This window comes from Thunnus maccoyii, chromosome 2 (genome assembly GCF_910596095.1).
Source record: "Thunnus maccoyii chromosome 2, fThuMac1.1, whole genome shotgun sequence".
Lineage (NCBI taxonomy): Eukaryota > Metazoa > Chordata > Actinopteri > Scombriformes > Scombridae > Thunnus > Thunnus maccoyii.
Genome location: NC_056534.1, coordinates 2068170 through 2094314, shown reverse-complemented (window position 1 = coordinate 2094314; position 26145 = coordinate 2068170). Strand labels below are relative to the sequence as shown.

At 39.2% G+C, this 26145-nt stretch overlaps 2 protein-coding genes across 2 annotated transcripts in view; both read right to left on the bottom strand.

Moving 5' to 3' along the window:
- LOC121880506 (nidogen-1-like) overlaps positions 1–9885 on the bottom strand; it is a 41576-nt gene extending 31691 nt beyond the window's left edge. Inside the window, exon 1 of the mRNA XM_042387771.1 lies at positions 9490–9885. Within this exon, the coding sequence (XP_042243705.1) occupies positions 9490–9690 (201 nt within the window). The 5' untranslated portion in view covers positions 9691–9885. The remainder of the gene's footprint in view (positions 1–9489) is intronic.
- Positions 9886–11645: 1760 nt separating this feature from the next.
- LOC121881355 (protein jagged-1a-like) lies at positions 11646–23134 on the bottom strand. The gene is made up of 6 exons (XM_042389105.1): positions 22569–23134; positions 20416–20718; positions 16197–16254; positions 13528–13785; positions 13076–13136; positions 11646–12840 (listed from the first exon to the last, which is right to left on the bottom strand). The coding sequence occupies exons 1-6, from the start codon at positions 22653–22655 to the stop codon at positions 12708–12710; spliced, it is 900 nt and encodes a 299-aa protein (XP_042245039.1). The 5' UTR covers positions 22656–23134; the 3' UTR covers positions 11646–12707.
- Between the last annotated feature and the right edge of the window lie 3011 nt (positions 23135–26145).

Sequence of the window (26145 nt, the reverse complement as noted above, 5' to 3'; positions counted from 1 at the left end):
AAGGACAGCTGGACGAGTTATCTACCATACTGATGTTTGGGCTCATGGCCTTGAACGCATCAGCAGCTCCAGACATAAACTGTATATCTAACAGAGCTCGTATCTCACCGTGTGCTCTCCGCTGTCAACCAGGCGGAGAGAAAAAACAGCTGTTCATATGTAAGTGACAACATCTATCTATAGAAACTGTTTCACAAAGTTCTTTAATCTGCTGACACTAACTGAGGAGTCAGTCGCCTCCTTTTAAGATCCTGTAGAGGCGTCTTAACCCCTAAAACTTTGATGTCTGCTTTAACAATTCATCTAAATACAAACCTCAGAGTCAAACATCTTTAAACTTGGGACAATAAATGTGTTTTTGTTAAATTTCTCTTTAAGTAGCTTCACATTTTTTAAAATTTTTTTAAAATTTTTTAATCATATAACTGCGTCACTTTGGTATTTTCTTGTTTCAGCAGTTCTTTCAAGTATCATTGAGTCAAACATTAAAAACCTGCATCACTGCAGATTATTACAGCTGCATCAGTCCAGATGTAAGACGGGAAGATAATATTAGAAACTAAAGGACAAACCTGCAGAATTATACAACATGAAGATATTTATTCCTAAGATACATTTTACACACATTTCATTGTAAATTCTTATTTTTTCAACTGTTTTATAGCTGAGCTTTTTCATTAATGTAGTTTTTTCTGCTTGTTTTCTGTATATTAAGTGTCCTCTAGTTACATGAAAGGTGCTTAAAATCAAATTTAATATTATCTTTATTATTATTTTTTGGAACTTAAAGATCACGACTACATTTGTTAATGATGGACAGAAAGTTCATGGATAAAACAGATGTTCTGGTTGAACCTGATGAAACGTGTCGATCCAGCAATAAAATTCTTGATACTACAACTAATTCATTAAATTTTCATCATTTTATGTTTAAGAAAGTTTATCTCTTACATTCATATCACTTAAACCAGCAACTCAACTGGCAACAAAGAGGTCAGGACGCCTCCGCTTCAGTTTCAGTTTATTAAAAGTCATTTACATCATTAATGTCTCACAGTTCTCTTAGATCAACGTGAATCTCTGCTGGTTGAATCATCAGAACAAAAGATGAACAACTGTGTTAGAAAACATCTGGTTCTTTGATAGAAAAAAAGTCATCGCTACAAGACCACGGACATAAAAACGTCAAAGTTAACTACAACTCCCAGGGTGCATCCAACCATCGAGCTTAACGAGCTCCACTAACGGCAGGTGGAAGCTAAACGTTACACTACTGAGTCAATTAATTGATAAGTTTAGCAACAGAAAATTAACATATTTTTTTTTATTTGTAAGTTTTTTATTTGATATTTTGATAATCTAATAATGGTTTTAGTATTTTTTAAATGTGAGGATTGTATGATTTTCTTCTTCTGTGAAAGTGAATATTTTGGGGTTTTAGAATGTTGGACAGTAAAAGACATGAAGAGAAATCATTTTTCACTTTTTTGTGACATTTTATGAACAAAATGATCAATCGAAAAAAAAATATTTAGCAGATGAATCGATCTGTCAAATCTGGATGAAGTCAGAAACTATGGCGCCATGTTTTATTCCCAAATGCAACAACGTTTGCGTTTTCTCTACAACTCTGACATCTTTGACATAATTAAAACTGGTAAAGTAAGTAAAACTGATCATAAAGCAACACTGAGGATATCATTTTAAGAAATTTGAATACAAAACAGGGAAAAACGCGCTCCTATAGTGCTCAATGGTAAAATTGCAGTTTGCGACCAAAAACGAGCCCCACATTTCTCTTTCATAGCTGCAGTTTGTGTAAAATGATCAATAATGATCAGTAATATTTGACAAACTGTTCACACAGCACAGCCTTCATGACTTGAAGACATGAAGTCCATATATAACATGATCCGACTCTAAACAGGAAGGAAAGGATCCGCCTGAGTAGAGAAGAAGCAGGTAGATCGTAAATCTTTACAAGCAACCAGCAGCAAAGAGTTCAAAGGTCAGAGTGTCAGCAGTGAGAAGACAGATGAAAGAAATCTGTCCGTGAGCCTGAGATGATGCTGGAAGATGAGAGGAAAGAAGAAAAAAATGTCTTGCTTGACTGCCTTTGTAAAAACCTGGAGGGGTTTTCAGCGGGCGTCCCCTTCGGGGGAGTTTTTGACCGCCGTCGGCCTCCCTCCCGCCTCCCGCCCCGCAGACACTTCCTACAAAAGGAACGCATGAATGACAGCAGCATGTGGGTGAAAGGCCGAGGTCTCCCAGCAGGTATCTGACTTTAGAGAAAGACGCCTGCGGAGTTGAAGACACTCCAGCAGACAGGAGATCTTTTGTCTGAGCTAACGGCTAACGACATTAACAAACCTGCAACAAAGAGACAGAAGCTGCTAACAGGCTCAGGTGGAGCTTTGTCTTCATCCAAACTGCAAAGAATTAAAAAAAAAAACACTTTATCAGCTTCTATAAAAAGACAAATGATAAGTAAAGTAATGTTATCACTGCAAACACCATGAGCACCATCACTTACATTTACAGCTGCATCGATTAGTCGATTAATCAATTGGTTAACAGACAAACAATTCATCTGCAACTGTTTTGATAATCGATTAATTATTTAAGATTTCCAGGTTACAGGTTCTTAAATGTGAGAATTTGTTGCTTTGTTTATCAGACAAATCAACACATGTATTAAAGTCACCCTATGCTCTAGATATCGTGAATCTTTCACCGTTTTCTGGTGTTTTACAGACCAAACAATTACTCAATTATCGAGAAAATAAACAGAAGCAAAGATACAAAGTGGCGGAAGAAACTTTCAGATCCTTTGACATTTTGGGAACTAAACTTATTTGCTCTCTGTCGAGTTAAACGTTCAGATTGATTCCTCTCTCATGTCTGTAGCTAAATGTGAAGGTACAGGCAGCAGCCAGTTAGCTTAGCTTAGCTTAGCTTAGCTTAGCTTAGCATAAAGACAGGCTCATCCAGAGGCAACAAAATCCACCTAAAAGCATCTCTAAAACTCACTGATCAACACCTCGGATTTCGTTTGTTTCATCGATTCCAAAACCAAAGTTTAAAAATGAAAAAAGGTGACGGCTCTGAGCAGTTGCCAGGCAACCAGCGGAGACTCCAGGAAGTTACTGGTCCCAGCTAAGAAATAGTCCGACACACATAACCCCATAATAAAACAACAAAACAGTGAACGATCCATTTACTCATCTAAGTCTTGGCCAGAAAGCATGTTGAGTTTGAATTTGAATTAACTTTATTCACAATAACGTTGTTGGGAACGAGCTTAGCTAGCAACGTTCAACTAGGGCTGCAACAAATTTTAGGAGTTTTTGCTTAAAAAAAATGACTAAAACAATGAATTAGTTATCAAAATAGTTGCCAGTTTTGTGTCGATTGACTAATCAATTAATCAGCTAATTGTTGCAGTAAATCCAGCCAACTTTATTGATTTTTAAAACGAGTCTTTGAGTACGTCAGTCAGAACGGAGGCCTGAAACAGAGATAAAAACATGTCGACGTCCTTCAGGAATCCATTCAGTTTCCTACTGTTATATCAGTAATAAAAGTTATTAAAATAGTTGCCTATAAATCTTCTGTTGATTGATTAATTGACTGATTGTTGCAGCAGGTTTCAAGTCTCTGCAAGTTGATTTTCAGAGAAACTGAAGTAAATGAATCTATAAAAGGACTGTTGAAGTTTTGTGATTCCAACATGTCGGCAAACTCCTTCTCTGCTGCATATCTGTGATTCTTCCAGCTGTTAAAGACCTCGTTCAACATGTAATAATGCGTGTACTGTTTGAGTGAGATCACATGTGTGCTCCTCGGTGGAAACTTGCCAGGACGCCGCTGACATCACACATGTCCGACTCCTGAGATCATCATTATCAGTGTGAGAACCAGCGGAGGGGAGGAAACACCCTGAGCGCTGCCATCTGGTTTTAGGAGGACAGATGTCTCGGCATCTATACATTCCAGATGTGCCATCTCTGCAAGGACGCTCCGGCTTCCTGTCGAGGAGCGAACCGACAAGCGGAAAACCAGGAACACAAACTGGAGCGGAGCCAGGAAATTTTATGTTGTTTTTTTTTTTACAGTCGAATCTGCAGAGTTTTCAATCCTGATGTTGCTTAAACTGTAGGAGGAAGCTCTCGGTGTGTCACTGCGGGGCTGATAATTACTGGGGAACCACAGACCAACAGGATGTCAGTGGGTTTGAGGGGGGTTGAAGGGGGGTTAGAGACACTTAAAAGAGGGGGGCAGGTCCTTTAGAGACTCACAGCGACCAATTAGAGCTTCACACCGCGGGAAAACCCAGCAGAGGAGAGTCAAACACTCTGAAAACCTCCCAGTGACACTTCAAACATACGTCTAGATCAGATTATTACCAATAAATGACCAGTTAGGAATTAATTTACCTGAGGTAGGTAGGTTGGTTGGGAGGCATCTATGTGTATTTATTGTTTTTTCAACCTGTATTTGTGTTAAACATATTAATCGTTTTAATGTTTGTGTCGACCTTCCTGCAGATGGAAATTAGCTCGTAGCTAAACCTGGTTCAACACGTCTCTTCTCCTCGTGTGAGATGAACGTTTTCTTCTGTAGACGCTCCCTGACAAATAAATATAATAAACTAAGATTAAACCCAGAACAACGACGGTCGAAGCGTCGTCGTCATACTCGATAAATCGTTTTTTTTTGGAGGCGTCTGTTCACAGTATTCAGTCATATGTCCTGCTGGTGCCCCCTACAGGCTGAAATATTTACTACAACCCAGTTTGACGCCAACTCTTGGTGTCATGATTCAATAATTAAGAGAGAAATATGAAACATATCTGCTCATATTAAAGCTTCCTGTTTCTTCTTCTTCTTGCTTCTTCAGTTGGATGTTTGTTCTTCTTCTCTGTCATTCATCTGCTGAAGGAGGAAAGTTTCTCAACTTAAATCTCAGTTTAACACGTGAACCTACGAGCAGGATTTGTGACATCACAACTAGTTTGGAGCCAATCGTGGTCCAGTATGTAACCGTGGAAACTTGAAGCCTCCAGAGCTCAAACACTGTGACTTTACAGTGAAGGAGGAAACATCTGGTGTCCAACAGGAAAACTTAAGAAATTATTAATATTTACAGATTGAGTCAGATTCATAATCATATTTATTTATTCTTACAGCAGATAATCTCAGATTTAAAGTTCAATTCTGAAAGTTTTTGGCTGTTTTATTTAGACAAAGACCTTTAAAGGACTTTGGCTTCTTTTGTTAAATGAAAAAACTGTTTTGTAGAAAATGATTTTACATTGTTCATTGCAAACTTTATCATTTTTATATCAGTACCAGAACTATTATTATCTAAAAGTTGGAAACATTTGGCTGTAATCTTGAGATCTCGATGAACCAAAGTGTTGAAGAGACGTCTCGTTCTTCTTCTTGTGAGGTAAAACCAACAGAACAAACACCAGCCGTGTGTTTCCTGTCCTGTATGTGAACTAACTAACTCCTTTATCCTCCAACAACAAACTGCTCAGATTTAAAACTAGTTTCGCTCGCGGCGTCTGAAATAACACGAAACACGACGAAGGCGACCTTCACGATGTCCCGACTACTTCCTGTACAGACGTCAGAGTGATCTGTGTGGTCTGAACCGTGTTGTTTTAATGGGGGGGGGGGGGGATGTTGGAAAACAAATGGTGAAGTGACTGAAACAGAGAAGAAGAAGAAAAACGTATCAGGGTGTCGAGAAGATTCAGCAGCACTTTAATGATTCAAAGAAGAAGAAACCAGAAAATATTCTCCTCACTGAACAAAGCATCGGTTTTATTTATTTTACACGTCTGATTCCTTTTTTATTCTTAACTTCTTGAGCTGTGAAAACCAAAGATTAACAGCAGACATTAAGTTTTAGGGCTGGAACTAACAATTATTTTCATTATTGATCAATCAATTAATTGTTTTGTCTAAAAAATTAAGGAAATAGAGAAAAATGCTTGTTATAATTTTCTTGAAGCTCAAGATAATATCTTCAAATGTCTTGTTTTGTCCGACCAACAGTCTAAAATCTAAAGATATTCAGTTTACTGTCACGTATAACAGCTTCAAAGCTGAAACCAGTCGATATTTAGCATTTCCGATTATTAAATTATCAAAATAGTTGCCAAGTAATATTATGTTGTTCGACTAATTGATCAATTGACTAAACTGTATATAAAGACGGATGTAGTGAAGTGTGACGTCACCTGTTGGTTTCAGCCAACTGTCAATCACAGCTGTCAATCAACGTCCACACAGCAGACATCAAAGCTAACGTAACGAGGTGTGACGTCACACGTTGGTTTCATTGGAACCAGTTGGAAGAGCAGAGAGTTGCAGCTTATATTTGGCACCATCTTTTTCTGTTCCAGATATGAAGTTCACGCTCTGGAAACACGCCCCGCTACCTCGGACCCAAGCTAACGCTAGCTTACTGGAAACACCGAGCGCTGCACATTTGAGCTAACGTTAGCTACTTTAGGGAAATTATGCTAACAGGTATCAAGTAACGGGTAAATTAAGTAACATTAACTCTTGCAACAATAGTCCGAGTCAGTGCGAGTCCCGGAGCCGAGGAGAGCAGCAGGTGAGTCAACTGTCAATCACAGCTGTCAATCAACGTCCACACGGCAGACATCACAGCTACTATAAGTCTTCAAATCTTATTAACAGAGCAATAATTTCCAAAATGACCACCAGCACACTTATTAGAGGGTCTGAATGTAGAGATTGAGATGACTCGTTGAAAGAAATAATATTAGATTACTTCTCTCTAGTATTTCTAGAGAGAAGTTGAAGCTTTTTGAACAGGAGTCGGCAGCTAGCGGCCGTCGGCTGCTGGTTGTCTATACTCTATAATAAGTTTAATAATATAATGTTTTAGCACAGAACAGGATACAAGATGAGCTCCAAACGCCTCATAAACATACTGAATTACCACTTCATTCAATGAGAAGACGGGTTATTTTGCCCCAAACTAATCAATACCAAATGTAGAGCTGCAACGATTAGTCGCTATTAAATTAATCTGCAACTATTTTGATCCTATCATTAATATTATTATGATTATGAATATTATATATATGATATGATATGAGAGAGGGAGAGAGAGAGAGCAAGAGAGACATAGAGAGAGAGAGACATAGAGAGAGAGAGACAGAGAGAGAGAGAGAGAGAGAGAGAGAGAGAGAGAGAGAGAGAGAGAGAGCAAGATAGAGAGACATAGAGAGAGGGAGAGAGAGAGAGAGAGAGAGAGCAAGATAGAGAGAGAGAGAGAGAGAGACATAGAGAGAGAGGGGGAGAGGGAGAGAGAGAGAGGGAGAGAGAGAGAGGTTGGGTTTGACTGGGTGAAGTTCAACATGTTGGAAACAGGATTGGATGAGTTTCATCACCGAGTGTAAACGCTCCAATCTGGATTAGCTGTCACATGACCTGAGGAATGCACTCAGTGTGTGTGTGTGTGTGTGTGTGTGTGTGTGTGTGTGTGTGTGTGTGTGTCCACTGATGAAAGGCTTATCTGTGTTGGTTGTGTTAATTGACTCACATTCCAGCCGCTCCACATATTCACAGAGAATCCAACACCTCCGTCTGTCCACACACACACACACACACACACATGCACACACACACACACACACACAAACACACGCACACACACACACACGCACACACACACACACACAAACACACATGCACAGACACACACACATACACACACACACACACTCTCCACCAGCACTTTGACATTTAATCACAAAATCACCACAAAACCACAACTGCAACCAGAAGTGATGAAGAAGCTGCACTTCTTCACTCACTGCAACCATCAAAGTATTACAGACCAAAATAATAAAAATATTCCCAGAGTTGCTCGATCTACGTGACTGAGAGAGACTCTACAGCTCTGTTAGACCCGCATGGATAATAATTAATGTCCATTCATTAATAATTCACCTCTTGTATGTTTTATATCTTATGTTTCTCTTACATATCTTCCACAGCTGCTATTGTTCTCCACGCTCTCTTGTGTTATTGGTTTTTTAATTTGTAAAGTTTGTGTAAATATGCTTTAGCAACGTTGTAGCGTATGCAGCCAATAAAGCCAAACGAGTTGAGAGAGAGAAAGAGAGAGAGAGAGAGAGAGAGAGAGAGCGAGAGAGAGAGCGAGAGAGAGAGAGAGAGAGTGTGTAAACAGTTATAAAATGTACTGAAGAGATTAAGATCCAATAGAAAAGCTTATCAGATGTCAACAAACACACAGAAGACAAAGAGCTCAAAGACTGAAGAGACTCAGACAGATCGATCGATCCAACTCACTGCTGAAACTCTGAGATTTTTACTACTTTTTAACATTTGACAGACTAAACGATGAATCGAGTGAATAATAAGTAAACACTGAGAGAAGATGAGGTGTCGGTTGAAGTGTAATTACAGCGACTGAAGAGCTGAAGATGATTGAAAAGTGAAAATGTGAGACGTGAAACAGGTTTGAATGTAATCAATGAAAAGCTCATCAGGTGTCAACAAACAGAGAAAACAAAGGGATTGAAAGTGAAGATCGCATTGAAAGAGCAATTAACTCAACAGATCAATCAATCAATCACACTGACAGAATCAATAAATAATGATTCAAACATCACTTTAAAAAAACATTAAACTTACAAATGTCTTAAAATCAGTCTGGACGATATTTTTACACTAAATACCTCGATATCTATATTGTAACAGTATTGAACAGATGATTATTGATGCTATTACAAAATATTTACACTTTATATATAGACTTTATAATAGACGATATCTAGTCTCATATCACGATATCTGTATAATATCAATATATTATACATATAAACACATCTCTCAGTGAGTTAGACAGAAGTTAATTTAATTTTACTGAGAGGCAGAAAACTCTGAAAACTGAGTTAAATATTCCTTAAAATCACTTTTCTTTCATATGAAAGGTTTTAAAGGATTTTAAGGTGAATAATGAAGTTTCACTGTTATATGTTTAATAACTGCTTCAGCAATTTACTTATGTAAGAATAATCAATAAATAATGTGATGTTTCATGTTATTAAGCAGAAAAACAAAAACAGCCTAAATTATCTTCAGTTAGTGAAATTTTAAAAAGATTCGAGTTTTTTATAATCTAAATGATTAGCTGGACAAACGATCAATCAATATTTGCAGTCTTACATGAACACGTTGTGAAAATCATCTGAATTTCGGGTCATTTTAAGTTTGATTTGTTGTTGTTTTATTGACTGTTTTCACCTTGTTGAAGCTCTGATTGAACCGTGTTGATCTGTTTAGTTTGTTCTGATTAATGTGAGGAAACTGAATCATGTTTTCTGCTGCTGTTACACTGGTTCCTGAGCGTTTGATGAACTTTGATGAATGGACCTGATGTTTAAATTCGTCCTTCTTGCTGGATGTTTTACTCACATAAACTTTGTCGACGGTGTCGCTGAAGAGGAACAGGGGTCCGCTGAGAGGCAGCTCGGCGGTGGAGTCCGAGCCGGGGGGCAGCTGCTGGTCCCCGGCTTCCTCTCCGAACTGGAAGAGCTGCTGCAGCTCCAGAGCCCGGGTCCAAACACTCAGGCTCAGCCAGCAGCAGGACCAGACGCACAGCCAGCTGCGGGACATCTTCTCCCTGATGAGGCTCCAACAGACGCGGTCAGACCAGCGGGGGCTCCCCAGCGCACTAAGCCGGAGAGGAGGTGAGGGCGGCGGGCAGCGTGCAGCACGAGCAGCCGGTACAGACTGAGGGGAAGGAGCGGCGGGAGGGGCGGATGAATGAATGGAAGAGCAGCGGGAGGATTTAAGTAACAGCGACGCTACATCCGGTCAACAGTTTTTCAAAATAAAAGCATCGCAGGTAGGGTGAAGTTAGGCGGCTGGCTTCCGGTCTGAAAAGTGAAGCCAATGCGGAAGTGCCTTAAACTTGCATTTTCTCTAATGGCCAGCAGGGGGCGACTCCACTGGCTCATTACTTCAGTAAACACTTTCCTAATGAGTAATCAATCACTAGTTTCAAATCTTCTTCAATACATCATAATGTTCATTTTATAAATTATGGTCCAATTTACAGTAAAATAGACGCTAAAGCAGCGTGCGCTTTAGGGCGTGGCTACGTTGTGATTGACAAGTCGCTACCATGGCGACAGCCAGATTCATAGAGTATAGGCGTAGCTATCAACATGGATGTATAATAAGAGCTGGATAGGGCGCCACCGCTCAGCTTGGCAGCAAATTTTTCCTTAAATTTTTACCTTAAACTGCAAACAAGGTCAGTTATGACTCTTTCAATTATGAAGTTTTGATCTATGGAGGTTTTAAAAGCGATTTAAAAATCAATGACGTCGTCACAATGTAAAGTCTATTGGCTGAGCAGGAACTCGTGGGCGGGGCCAGCGGGGGAAACTGCACTGCACATATTCAGTGCGCTGCACAACGCGGAAGCAAACCCGGAAGCTAGCAACTTTTTTTGGTGCATGCGCCAGCCGAGCAATTCCTATAGGACTGAATGGGCGCCATTTTTAGTCTGGTATCCAGCTCTTATAATACATCCATGAGCTGCCACTATTTCAGTGAGTTTTCAGTTCATGGAAGTTAATTTTGGTCGTCTAAAAAAGTCTTGTTCAGTGTTTGGTTGTATTAAAAGACCCTCTAAAGAGTCGGATGTTTAGTTTTTAAGTACATTTTGTTTTAATGGTTTTAAGCCTGTTTTTCCTTAGCAAAAATTAGCATTAGTATTATCACAGTTAACCGTAGACTGTAAATGCACCGTGCTAACCAAGCTAGCAGCTAGCCGCTAGCATTAGGATCAGCTCCGTCCTCTCGTCCAAATATGGCCTCTTCTCATCACTTCTGGCACCAAAAATCCAAGATGGCGAGTCAAAATGCCAAACTTGAGGCTTTAAAATGGGAGTCCATAAACCAATCACGTCACGTCCATTTTTTTTTTTTTTTTTTTTTTTTTACAGTCTGTGGGTTTACTGGGACCAGTGATTTGTTGAATCTTTGCTCCACCCATCCTAGTTATCTCAGGCCAGTCGAAATGATTGTTTCATATGAAGGACATTTTAGCAACAATGTGATAACATGTTTAGTGATTGGCTGCAAATATTTAAAGAGCTAAAACCTTATTTCTCCCATTTTACCTGACTTCACCTTAAAGGAAAAAAAGGTGTAAATGGTTGAAAATACGCCCCACATGTTAAAATATCACAAGATTCACCACAACTTGGAGTTTCCAAAAATTGGACTTCAACCTCACAGAGTGGAATCAACACACAAAGAAAGGAGACGCTGCAAAGCCTTTATTTAAACATTATTATTTGTGATGTAAATGATATTATGTGACACACTCAGGTTATATGTTGTTAACACTGAACAACACTGTTCGTTCAGGGAGAAAAGGTCACTTTAGTTAAAAGATTGAATTGTCATCTGTAGATTAAACACGTTTCAGTACAACAGGAAGTGTGTTATTCAGACTTTGTCTCTACTGATGCAGGATGTTTTATAGCTGGACTTTATCACCATCTAGTGGAAACAGTGTCGAACTGCGACTGACTTTCCCTCCTGTTCTCCTTTCACATTCTTCTTCCTTTCCTGTTTCCACTTTCTTTTACTCTCATCCGTTTCTTTTCCCTCCATTTTCATATCATTTTCCTGATCTTCCTCTTAACTTTCTCTCCCTCATTTTCATCTGTTCTCTCTCTACCGCGTTTCATCCTGTTTCTCTCTTTTATCAGCTGATGACAGTGAATTGTTTCAGTTTCTACTGAGGACGGTTCATTAACTGGTTCACAGATGTAACTCCATCAAACCTTTCAGCCCGTCCGGGTATCATCACCATAGCAACAGTGCTACTTGATAATTCATTAATGATGAACTAGATAATGTAGATCCAGATGATATGAAGTCAATCTGACTCTGGAAAAGGAACATTTTCTAAAGATCTGAATATTTCCTTTATTGCTTTTCCTTTAATGTGTGTAATTAGTGTTTATGTGTTTCAGGCTCAATATGAATATGAAGGTTCAGTGAGTTCAGCAGCTGAGTTTTACAATATTTATGATCTGTCAACATGCATTTAGTCCTGAAGGTTCAACCACAACAAAGGAAGAACATCCTTTTATATTTTTACATTTGCTCAACTGTTAAACACTTTGCAAGATTTCTTTTTTTTAGCTGCATTACAGAAACAAACAATTCATCATCTGTTCTTTGTCTCTTCACTTGCGATTCTTGTATCTAGTTGGTTGTTTTTTATTCTCTTCTGAAGATGCTGCAGAATTTACTGATTTGACTCATTTTAATAACTTTTTTTTTTTTTGCAGATTCATACAGTTTTATAACATTATCAGAAATATTTGTTTCTTTATCACAGCTCAGGTTAAAAATAAACAACTGTGTGGACACGTAGATGCTAATCATGATCACATTTTCTAGTCAAGTAAAAACATTTTCATACTTTTAACCTTTAGTCTGCAAAAAGAAGTGATGACAAAAAAGTAAGAAGGAGCCTCCTCGTCTTAGACAATGGACCCACATAGTGATGATGATGATGATGATGATGATGATTATATGACTTAAAACTGGAACATGAAGGAGACTTTCCCAGACTTTCTCGTTTCATCAACTTCTTTATTCATTTATTTGTCACACAGAAATCCTCTATAGTTGGTGTCGCAGAGACACTGCCAGGGCTCCACACAGCTGCCGTGAACACAGCCGGGATAAGGGACGCACTGATCACAGTACTCACCCTGCCAGCCATACAGACACCTGACACACACACACACACACACACATTTATTTTAGTATACTAATCATAAAAATACTGTCAACAGGAGTAGATTCTGACTTGTGGGGAGTGAAAGGAGTCGTAACACTATGAAAACAAATGAATCTGGTTAAATAAAAAGTCTCCTTATCTCTACTGTCACTGTCAAATAAGGCAAAAAGCTAAACATGTGTGTTGCTTGTGTGTGTGTGTGTGTGTGTGTGTGTTGGTTCTTACTTGCACTCTCCAGGAACTTTACAGGATCCATGTTCAGTGCTGCAGCCCTGCCTGCAGATCGCTGCAGACACACACACACAGATTTATGATAGAAATGAAGAAGAAATCTATTAAAAACATGAAGAGGATGCGCTCACAGCTGTGAAACCAGCAGTCAGGTGTCCATATGAACAGTAAAGAGGTTTAGTTATTCCTCCTGTTCATACTGGATATGACAAGATATGAAGTATAGTGACAAAAAGAGGAACTTTGGCACTAAAAAGACTGTAAGGTTGAAAGATATCTACTTGATTTGACTCATTTGGATGCTTGAAGCTTCATATTAGCTTCAGATAAACTTTTAAATACATTTTTGCACAGAAGGAGGACAGCAGCCTGTCCTTTCATTTGATTTGATGACTATAAAACAGTTTTAGTTGCCATTAGTCCCAGTATGTCAGTAAATCTCTCACCAGTGTTGCAGTCTGGACCGGACCAGCCCTCCAGGCACATCTTGTTGCCGTTGTGGTCGCACTCGTAGTGTCCGAAGAAGTCGTCTCGCGGGCGGCAGAACTTGTTGCAGCCGAAGCCGTAGTAGTGCTCGTCACAGCTGACACGGACCTGGAAGTGGAAATGAGCCACGGGGCCGTTGTGCTCGATGCTCTGCCACTGCCGGCTCGGGTTGATCATCCCAGAGGCGACGGCCTTCCCGATCACCGCCCCGCCGACGCCTGCGGACACACCAGGTCAGTTCAGTTCAGTCAGCTGATCTGATTGTTGGAGGTTTATGTGTCTGCAGACACGATGCAGCCCTAAAACAACTATTATAACATCATCTACATGACTTTAGGGAAACATTTTAATCATATTTTGTCTTACAGTTGACAGTCTGTAATTATAATATTGTAAAAAGACGCTACCATATTAACCAAAACAGTAATCTATCAGTAAATAAATGAATGTAGTTTGTTCTGTTGTTATGGAAACAACAATAATCCGTTTCCTCATAATGTGTTATTTGTTAGATTGATTTACCTTCATATTTTATATTTATCTGTTTTATTCTCTGGTTGAAGAAGCCATCGTGTGTCCCGCTCTTCAGATTTATATATGTAACATAACATACTCAGTTAGCATGTCATGTTTAAGTGTGTGATGTTAATTTAGCATGTTAGCATGTTAGCATTTCACATTTACATTTTGTCATTTGGCTTTTATTTTCTCAATGAACCAGTTGGTCTTTAAAACGTCAGAAAGTAGTAAAAAAAACTAAACACAGACGTCTTCAAACTGCTTGTTTTGTTCAACTGAGAGTCCAAAACCACCAAATGATTCAGTTTATTATCATGAAGAAAACATTGACATATGAGGAGCTGGAATCAGTTCATCTTTGGAACTTTTGAATAAAACATGACAAACAATCAATCAAGAAATAATTACAGCTGCTGTAAGATCAGAGCTGTCAGACGGAGGCTGTCTGCTGTAATATTCCAGAGCAGTTTGAAAATGCTGAGCCGCTCTGTGGTATTTCACCAGCGGGGTGGAAAGTGTGGTCGGGCATTAATCGATTAGTTGTTTGGTCCATAAACTGTCAGAAAATTGTGAAAAATGTGAATCAGTGTTTCAACAATAATCCGCAAAACTGAGATTTGTTGATGTTTTTTTTAACATTCACTTCAATACAGTCACAGTTGTCTTGACACCATCTAGTGGCCGTTAGAGGAACTGCAGCAGAGAAACATCAGCACTGGATTTAACATCTATAATGAACTGTACAGTCAGTAATGATGATGATGATGATGATGATCACAGATTTGGCTTCATCAAATAGTTGAACTCCTGCAACACTGACACAGTTTGTGTAGAGCAGCTGCTGTGTACCCTGAACACATCATCACACAGCAGTATCTAATGCAAAAATACACTTTTTATATATTTAAAAAAAAATTTACAAAACAAAATTAATTGTAATTTAGTCTCTTTTCTGCGTGTTCAGGTCCAAAGCAGCTATTTAACAAGACATAAAAATCTCAGTTTATAACATCCAACAGAGCTCATCTGCACCTTTTTCATACTTGGATACAAAAATGTATTATGATTTTATGTGTGATGACGCAGATTTCATATGAAGAAGACTTTTATTTAAAGAATTACAATATAATTAAATGAAGCTTTAACTGTGTGTTTACTGAGGACAGTCTCAAAGGTGGTGTAAAATAATAATAATAATAATAATAATAATAATAATATTCTCTCTGAGCAGTAACAGATTAAAGCAGGTGTTCCTCAACAGGCCACGTGTTCGGGGCCACTTGGCCTGTTGACGCTAAACTGAGAGGGTCAATATTTGTTCTGTCCTCATTTGGCTCGACGGCAGTTTCAGCTTCGACCTTTTAGCTGTTTGAACTGTCTGAACAAACCCTCAAAATCTCACATGTACGAAAGCTTAACGTAGCTTTTAACCGAGCCAACACTCTCGCTCCGACCGCCTCGTTGACCGCCGGGTGATAAACAGAAGCCTCTCTCTCTCTCTCTCTCTCTCTCTCTCTCTCTCTCTCTCTCTCTCTCTCTCTCTCTCTCTCTCTCTCTCTCTCTCTCTCTCTCTCTCTCTCTCTCTCTCTCTCTCTCTCTCTCTCTCTCTCTCTCTCTCTCCTCTCTCTCTCTACCTCTCTCTGTCTCCTCTCTCTCTCTCTCTCTCTCTCTCTCTCTCTCTCTCCTCTCTCTCTCATCTCTCTTGACTCATCCAGAGCGTGTAAACAGCCTGCTGTCAGAGGAGGAACTGATTTTATCACCGCAATAAACAAAAGTCCAGCAGTTTAACAGTCTTTACATGTCTTTATTAATAATTGTTTAGTCTCTAAAAGGTTCAATATGTCTTTGAACTGGACGGCAGGAACGGACAGTTTCATATTATGTTAACTTTTCATGCTGAACATCAAATAAAAAACTTCCCAGATTTGACCTTCATCACACAGATAATAGAAAGATTCAGCCTTCGAACCAACAAACTGGAGCGGATCAGTCGTTTTCACACAGAGCTCTCAGGTCAAAGGTCATGTTAGTTTCAGCAGGAGAGGAAACTAAACAGAGCAGGATGAATGATGATGATGATGATGATGATGATGATGATGATGGTACTCACCGCCGGAGGACGAGTCGTTGTTAAAGTCCAAAGCTTCCACGATCAACGTGTACAGCCTCTGCAAAGAGAAGGGGGATGAGCATTTCATCTGGTTTTAGTGTTTGTACAAGAGTGTGTGTGTGTGTGTGTGTGTGTGTGTGTGTGTGTGTGTGTGTGTGTGTGTGTGTGTGTGTGTGTGTGTACAGTGAGGGCTGTCTGAGGTTACAGACTTGATTTTATGGTGAAGGTTTGAGGCTACAGAATGTATTATGTCAGTGTGTTTCCATCCACCTGGTTTTGTCCTGAGTTTAAACTCCACAGTCTGATCTTAACAGTGACACTAAGTGCATTTCCTGGCAGAACTGAAGACAAAACCAAATAATGAAAATGTTTGTTTTTGGAGTCAGATCAGTATTTTCTGACAGAATTATCACTCATAACCTGTAACCACAACATTATTGGTAGGATGATGTTTGCAATATATGATGTGTTTTGACAGCAGCTATAATCAACTCCACAGTCTGATCTATACAGTAACAGTGTTGGTTGTGGCTCGTAGTGATGAACCTACAGAGAATTATCAGTGACTCTGCAGCTCCTCTCGGCTTTACGGAGCTTTATAGTGAGTTTCAGCTCATTGTTTATCTGTCCGGCTGCAACTTTACTGTTCTGGTTCACTCTCAGCGTCTCATAGCGTCATTTTAGGCCAAACCAGCAAACAGACACAGTTAGCTGCAGACTAGCTGGTGAACATAGTGGAGCATTTAGCAGCTAAAGAGCCAGATATTTCCCTCAGGAGTTGGTAGAGAGTAAAAACAGAGCTAAAAGAGAGTGAATATTGGACTCACATTCATCAAATGAATGATAATGTTGCTCCGTAACTGCTGGATGTGGAAATAAAAGCAACTGTTTGCTAACAAGTTCAACATATCAGCTTAAAGCTGATGATGTGTTGTGTTCTACTATTCTGTTTTTACAACCGAAGCACATCTGCAATCAGTTATGACATGTGAGTGAAGGTCTATGAAGATCATATCCAGGTCGTATCAGATTCTTCAAAACAAAACTTGAATGTGAAAAATTCAGTTTTCTAATGTTTTGAATGCAAGTTGGCGTTTTTGCGCGGCCTGAACCTGTGTGGTCTTACAACATCGTGTCCACATCTATCAGACCCTGCTGACGTTTCTGGCGTAGATCCGCAGCAGCTAGATCAACTCTCCGCTACCGATGCTGTGGATGTGAAACCACAGTGGGTCCATGTAGTGAACAGATTAGTGGTTAACTCGGGCTTACAGAGCAGCTGACAGGAGTACTGGACCAAAATGAGCCATAACAAACATCACACAGGGGAGTAATCCATGTTTTCTATGTTTCCTGAGTCCTCTGAAGATGGAAATATCCAGTATGGAGGGTTTATACACCGACGGATGAGAGGCGGCTCTATAACCTGCCTCATATCTTCAGTGTTTAAATCAGAGCTGAAGTCAGAATATAGTTTAGTTTGAAACAAGCTGCTGGTCTTAAAAACATAGCAAGACAGGAAGTTACCATATCTGAGATGAACCTGCTCTCAACTAGAGCTGCAACAATTAGTTGATTAGAGTCATTTTTAAGCAAAAATGCTCAAATATTTGTTGTTTTCAGCTTCTCAAACTTACTAACAAGCATTCTTTACTATTTTCTAACATTTTACAGAGAAAGTGATTAAATCCAGAAAATAATTAGCAGATTAATTGAAAATAGTGATGTGCAGAGAGTCCAGTATTTGTATTTGTATCTGTATTTGTTGAGGCAGCAAAATTATTTGTATTTGTATAAAAGTGGAAAGAGGCTTAAAAATCCTGTTTTTGTTTTTATGACACTTTTAATTTTAGAAAATTAAAGTGTTACAATAAGTGTTCATGAATAAACTACCTTATGAAGGACGATGTCCCCACATCAGGTCATGAACTGGAGTCTCCCAGATCAGAGACGACTGCGCTGACTACTGAGATAAAACTTTACTCATCACCTCATTGCAGACAGACCTCTACCTATTTATACACCCATAACACACAGACAGCACAGCGTGTAACATGTAGAAGAACTTCAAAGGTGATTCTTGCTTTGCACTTTTCATTTATTGCCTATTTTTTTACAACCTAACTTTGTGGAAAGGAGAAGAGGAACAACAGGTTATGGAGAGTCTCTTGGGACTGAGATAATGATGTAACTGACCTCCAAACTGGTATTTAACATGTTATTTGTGCTTTGCTGAATAATGTACTTGTATTCGGGCACACCCCTAACTGAAAATAATGGTTTGTCGCAGCTACTCGTTCAGTCTCTAAACAGATTTAAATTTCTTTTGTCACATAAACAGAACATAAACTGCTGTGTTTGTGTTTCTGTGCATTAGGTTCAGCATCATTTAGACTGATCCTGACTGACTGATAATAAACCTCCAAGAGTTCAGAAGAGACCAGAATCAGGACTGGAATCAGAAGTCTTGTTTACTAAAAGAGAGACGCTTTTAAACTGGTCTTGTATCCTGAATTGGCTCTGAAGTGGATTCAGGTCCAAAAAGCGGCTACGAACCTCTACAGGAAGATGCTTCTGGATGCTGCTTACTGAATTTGGGACCTGCTGAGCCTCCGTCTATAGCAGCAAGGATCACAGCTGATCACACCTGCAGCATGTATGATGTCACAGTCACACCTGTTGCTGTTAATGCAGGTGCAAACTAAGACGGAGTCAGGTGTCATTATTCAGGAGGAAACGGGGTCATAATGTCCGACAATCAGCTGATGTTCAGACATCTGAACATCTGTTTTTTTTGGTTTTAACATATTTTTATTTGTTCTACAGACATAAATCAGAGCAAGGATTCGATAAGAACCAGAACCAGAATCAAAGTCAACACCAAACTCTTCCCAAGACCAGCGCGTCATGTCTCCAGTGTTCCACTGAGCAGTTTACCTCAACGCCACATAACTGTCACTAACGCAGAACGAGCTAACGTGCCGAATCCGCTGACTGTAAAAAAAAAAAATATTAAGATTCAGAGCATTAGTGATGTCTTAAAAATATTTGTCACTCAACTTATTATTCTTTGTCGCTTGTCTCACTTGGATTTGGGAGATAATCATAGTTTTGGACCTACAGCTCCCATAATGCTTTGGGGGATGTATTTTGGGGGGGATGTAAGCAGGAAGTATGACGTTGAGGATTCAGTGAGTTCACTGTGATGATTCTCTGGATGTTCTGCAGTTATAAGAAGCGTCTTTTGTCTGTGATTTCCGAGCAGATTTATGGAGGTTCATTCAGGAAGCAGATTAAGAGATGATGATGATGATGATTATCTTCAGGAAGTCTGAGTCACACTGAGTCTATAAAACGTGTATCGTGTGTGTGTGTGTGTTCTCCTGGAGAGGAAGCTCACAGTTTGAAAACCTCTTTGAACCTCCATATACAACCACCTGATGACATATAGCTCATGTGATGACATCAAAATCATCTCCATGGCAACTGAGTCAAACCACCAGCCGTGTTTTGCTGCCTCTTTGCAAGTCAAAAGGTTTAGTTTTAATTTAAAAGGACCAGTTCCCAGTGTTCCCAGTGTTCCCAGTGTGTTAAACCAGCAGTCAGGTATCTGTAATCATTCCTCCTGTTCATACTGGATATTAAAAGATCCTTCAAATGTGCTTTCAATGCATTTAAAAGTCTGTGTGAAGCTTCTATTCAGCTTCAGCAGTCTGAGTTAGTCATATCAAGTGGATATCTGACACATTTACAGTCTTTTTAGCATCAAATTCCCTCTTTGTGTTTCCTCGGACAGTGTTTCCCTGCTGAGCTGCAGGTGGAAGTATAGTAACAAAAAGAGGGACTTCGGCACTAAAAAGACTGTAACGTTGGAAGATATCTACTTGATTTGACTCATTTGGACGCTGAAGCTTCATATTAGCTTCAGACTGTGGATTTTGTCCTCCATCACTTCCATTGTAAGGTCATTATGAAGGGATCTTCTAATGGTCAGTATGAACAGGAGGAATGATTACAGCAAGAAAAACAGCTTTAATGTTCATTTGAGCTCCTGAATGTTGGTTTAAGACACAGTTGAACAGTTGTGAACTCATCCTTTAAGCTCATTGTGGATTTACTTGAACTCTGTTGGATCTAAATCTTTCATCCAGGATTTGAACATGTGGTTTGTGACACAACAAGCACCAAACACTTCCATCGTCTAAACTTCTGGACTCACCGGCCACGCGAAGCTGAACGGCAGCACGATCCTGGCTTTGTCGCTCTCGGCGTTGTGTAAAGAAAAGGTATTCCCACCGAGCACGGGCGTGGAGGCGGTGCCGAAGCTGCAGGGCCCGGCCGAGGGCACCATCAGCTGGTACTCCTTCAGACAGACGCGGAAGTAGGTGTCGCATTCGTCCGTCGTGCAGCGCTGATCCGTCGCGTCCCGGGATCCGTCGCAGCAGGCGCCGCTCTGCAGCTGCCCGTTAACGTTCTGCATCGACAAAATCTGAAACTCAAAGTGTCCTGAAGCTGAAGAAACCTGCAGAGAAGAACAACAGTTCAACAGTTACTGGAGGACGTTGAAGCCAAACTTCCTCTTGAAGAAGCTTTAGAGTTCCACATGTTGGTTGTTGCAGCTCCTCGTTGAAGCTTTTAGCATCATTTAGAATAAAGTAACGAAGCAACTAACGATTATTCTCATTATTAATCAATCTGCAGATTGTCTTCTGGTCTTTAAAACACCAGAGAACTTGTCACAATCTGCTAGATCTCAAGGTGACATCATTAAATGTCTTTTATTCTGAAAGTCTGCAATAATGTAAAACAAGGACAGGAAATCCTCACATTGGAGAACTTAAAACGATCAATAGTTTGTCTTTAATTGCTTGAAAAGTCACTTTATAATCATCATCTGGTTGCAGCATCTCAAATGTGAGGATTTGCTGAAGATCTTTGGACACTTGAGAATCTACGTTGGACATTTCTTTTCATTATCATTCTGATATTTAATCAACAAACGAGTACGTAAAGTTACACATTTCCACATGTTGGTTGTTGCAGCTCCTCGTTGAAGCTTTTAGCATCATTTAGAATGAAGTAACGAAGCAACCAACAATTATTCTCATTATTAATCAATCTGCAGATTGTTTTCTGGTCTTTAAAACACCAGAGAACTCGTCACCATCTGCTAGAGCTCAAGGTGACGTCATTAAATGTCTTTTATTCTGAAAGTCTGCTATAATGTAAGACAAGGAAAGGAAATCCTCACATTTGAGAGCTTAAAACGATCAATAGTTTGGTGTTAATTGCTTGAAAAGTAACTTTTATTGTTCACATCATGTATCAAACATCATCTGGTTGCAGCATCTCATGTGAGGATTTGCTGAAGATCTTTGGACACTTGAGAATCTACGTTGGACAAACAACAACAAACGAGTACGTCATTGAAAAAAAAGGATCAACAGATTAATCGTTGCAGCAACGGATGAAAAAGGTCAACATCTTCACCTGGAAGTGAAAGTTCAATGTTATCAGGTGAACAACTGCTGCAGAGTCAGTGTTCACACACACACACACACACACACACACACACACACACACAGCAGGAAACAGCCTGAATCCATCATGTTCGGGACACTTTTACTTTACGACTTCATCGCTCCCTGAAGCAACATCAGACTCACAGAAAAAAAAAAACTGCCAGAAAAACTCTTTAAATTCAACAAAACTGGAATAATTCTGACACATGCATCAACAATTAAAGTCCCGACCACAGTTTGCTCTCATGTGATCCAAAACCTGACCAACATTATGGAACCAGAATCTCATTAAAATGTTTTAATAATGTACACAGGTCTTAAAAATAAACTCATTTTTTAACATGAGAGCAGACTGAGGAGCTTTAGTAACATTTGGTTTGAAAAGTAGAAAATTCAGTAAGTTTAAAGCCATTAAAGTCGCTTATTCACGTAAAAGTTCAAATGTAAAGGATTGTGTTGGTTTAGAGCAAAACTTTCTCAAACTTAGTAGAAATCCAAAGCAAGTTCATCACTTTAGATGAATTTAGGACTTTAAAAGAACTTCATTCAACCGTTTTATCTCTTGAAAGTTGTTTTTTTTTCAAGGCATATTTCACCATAATATGAATAATTTAATATTTTAAACTTTAAAACGACAAGTTTCAGTTCACTTCTGCAACTTGACACAACTTTGCTTCAACTTTAAAGCAGGTAAATGCAGATTAATGAGCTGTCAGCGGGAGGAAGCTGCATATTCTTTATCCAGAACATGAAAGAAAGATTTATTACATGTTTCTGTCTCTTCCTCCACAACTCAAACTAATCCAGCGAAAACCTGAATGACACAAACATCGGCGGGAGTCTGGTGTACCTTGATGCGGGCGGAGAGCAGCAGGAGCTGCAGGCTGAAGGCAGCGGGGAGGAGGAGGAGGAGGACGGGGCTCCGGGTGAGGGTCATACCGGCGGCGGGCTGCTGCCTGGCGGCTCTCGGGGGTTCACTGGAAGTCGGTGCAACCCTCCGCTCCGGGTTTATACTCCTCCGGATGGGACTTGCACAAGCTTTTCTTTCCAAAAAAAAAAAAAAAAAGATCCCCACAAAGTCCTGACAGTAAAGACGACGTCCTGCCTCCTTCCCGCACGGAAACCTTTTGTCTGCTATTGTCCTGATTCTCTTTATTATCGTCTCCGCTGAACACGGTCTGGAGCCCGACTGGCTGCAGCTGGAGCCCGGACAGCACTTCAGCGGCCCCGCAGGAGGCTGGGTAATATCCACCGACAGACCCCGCCCACTGATTAATATTCATGAGGTCGGTTTGTTTACAGTGAGTTCACAGGGAGGTGGAGAAGTGCCTTCACACATGGAGGCTAAAAACCCCCAAAACTGACATGAGAGGACTTTAACGTCTGAATGATAATTATACAAACAGACGAAGAAGAAGAAGAAGAAGAAGAAGAAGAAGAAGAAGAAGTCTTACAGGAGTTTACCGTTCAAATAAATATTCAAATGTTTTGCTTCTTTCCCGAATTTTTCTGTAATTTTTCAGTTATGTTGCGGCTTCTTCTTCTATGGTGGCTCTGAAATGTCAAACAACATTCCCCTGAAATGAAAAGAAAAGAAAAAATCCACAAAATCCATAATGTACGGAGTCCCGGAGGTCCCAAATGATTATATATATATATATATATATATATATATATATATATATATATATATATATATATATATATATATGTATTTTAATATTTTAAATTCATTTTTTTATAAAATTGGATTATGTTATACAGAAGCAGATAATTACAAGATCTTTTCTTGTAATTATGAGATAAGGACTCCATTTTGCACTTCGTTTTTTGTGCGTTTGAGATTTTAAAACAATCGTCTTTCAGGACTTCAGGAGCTCTGTAATAACAACTTAACCAACAATATATAACACAAGTTATTGAGATAAAAAAAGCAAAAAAACAACATCTCATTTTTGAGATGTTTTTGGGCCTCTTTAAAAAAAAACACACACACGCAATTAAAATACAATAAAATCGTTGTTTAGTTCATCATTTTTAGATGGTTTATTTTCTGTTTAGTTAATTAATTATGTGAAGAGTTCTGTTTACACTATATGATCAAAAGTATTTATTTTTCTGAGATAAGGAAATAATTGCAGTTCTGTTTTCTTTCATCAACAACAACAACAAAAAATCAAAAATAAAATAAAGCACTCTTGTGTAACAAGTCATCCACAGATTCCTGCAGCTGCTGTCAAAATAACCACCTGATGATGATGATGATGATTCTTTATCTTCTTCCTCTTCCTTTGCCATTTCATGAAATCTTTCACATCACTTTTATAAATAAATTTTATTCAGATTTTTCTTTATTCATATTTATGTTTTAGTTTGATGTTTTTTTCTTGTTATGTTTCTCATTCTGGACTCTATTGGACTTTATTTCTGCCTCTTATAACGTTTAACCTGAGAGATAGCTGAGTTACATAGAATATTTATATTTTTAAATAAATTTTGTCTTACTGTTTAGCTTATTGTAAGACTGCCTGAAGAACGTTTTCTTCTCAATGAAATTACTGGTTTGAAGCACGATGAACACAATCAATATACTTAAAATATGTATGTAAAATATAATAAATAGGTAGAATTAAAAATTTTGTGAGTCCCAGTTGACACACAATCACACACAAAAGCAGAGCCGGAAACACCCGTATGTGTCATGTGAAAACCATCTGAATGTGGTGCAACACGTAGAGGAGCTGTTCGTTTTCTATGAGATGTAAATGAAGAATCTCTCAAAGCATTGTGGGATAGATAACAGCAATGAAGGTGAGGGGTCGAAAGCAAGTCCTCAGGAACAGCGCCGGGCTTTGAAGCCAATTTGACATAGCAACCAAACCGTGTAATTATGACGTCACGTGATGCTATTGGGGCCCAAAAAGACTTTTTCCCATAGACTTACACTGTGAAAGAGACATCTGTAAATCAACAGATACATTTTTTTGAGAGTCACAACCCCTGTGAAATGATTAATTTCACTATCAGAATTTGATCCATTCGCTCGGATCACATTTCGAAAGTCTAGAGGAGCCACATGGTTGAATCATTTCATCCCCTTTCAAGTTAGCCGGAGGGCTAAACCGGAAGTTAGCCGTCTCGGCCAGCAGAAGTCTCTAGTGAGCATGCTTCATGGGCGCATGCAGCCCTTAGAGTGTACCTGTATGTTTTCACACAGGTAATTTCTTTACAGCAGGAAGTGTTTTTTTTGGCTTCATGTGCCACTGAGCAACTTTCATAGGAATGAATGGGGCACCACCTCCAACGCTGTATCAAGTTCTCTTTAAACATCCATGTTACAACCCTACACATGCTATTTCTTCTACGTCCTACCTTTGGCTACAACATTTGAGTAAATTTTATCAGGCTAATTTTGGTCTGACTGCAGCTTACTGGTTTGAAGCATGATGAACACCATCAATATACTTAAAATATGTATGTAAAATATCATAAATAGGTAGAATTTGTTGTGAATCCCAGTGAAAGTGCCCATATGTGAAGATCCACTGAATGTGGTGCAGCGTATAGAGGAGCTGTTCATTTATTATGGGACATAAATGAAGAATCTCTGAAAACATTGTGAGATAGATAGCAGCAATAAAAGTGAGGGGTCAAAAGTTGAAAACTGTAACTTTATGCAAATGAAAGTGAAGTTTGCCTGGAAGCTCCGTACAAGTTTGCCAAAAACTGACTTGCTGTGCTTCGTACAAAATCATGTTAATTGTTGGTGAAAGTCATAGCTCATTAGCACAAACTTTGCTAATGAGCTATTAGCTAGCTTGCACACTGACACACCCACAGCGATAGTAGTACAGTAGTAGAAGTAAAGTCACCACCACTGAAGCTAAAGACTTCAAGAGAATATGAAGACAACAAGAAGAACCTGTATCTTTGTGTTACTCAGTGACACCAGCCAGGTTTCCATCCAAATGTAGTACCAATTTTGACCAGATATCAAGTAAATCTACAAAAGAAAATGTAGTGAATGTTTGTTTCCATCCACTCCTGTTTTGTGAATATTAGGAGTTTTTGTTGTTTCCAGTCCATTTTAATGTCCATATTTAAAATACAGATAAAAAAAACAAGTAGATGGAAACACCCCTAATATTTGCTTTGAACGACATTCAACCTGCAGGTGTGAGGCCAAGTTGTGCCAATTGTGGCTGAATGCTGACACACTCACTTATCTTCCAGCACTAGTTGAACAAATACGTGCTGCTGCTGGCCCATATTTACCAGATTTGGCAGCCATGAATCGGGATTTTGTGGGTTTGGACCTGGCTGAGAAACAGCTTGTTAGCAGCACTCAGGCCACATTTATTGTAGCAGATATAGTTAAAGGCTCATTTCCATCTGTGGAGTGGAGGCCACCAGTAATAAATAAAACA

Bases quoted from the DNA above. Each gene is read 5' to 3' on its own strand.
- LOC121881355 (XM_042389105.1), bottom strand. From the start codon at position 22,655: ATGACCCTCACCCGGAGCCCCGTCCTCCTCCTCCTCCTCCCCGCTGCC. The intron at 16,255-20,415 runs GTGAGTCCAGAA...TTCTCTTTGCAG, and splicing joins CGTTCAGCTTCGCGTGGCCG to AGGCTGTACACGTTGATCGT. The intron at 13,786-16,196 runs GTGAGTACCATC...GTGTGTCCGCAG, and splicing joins CAACGACTCGTCCTCCGGCG to GCGTCGGCGGGGCGGTGATC.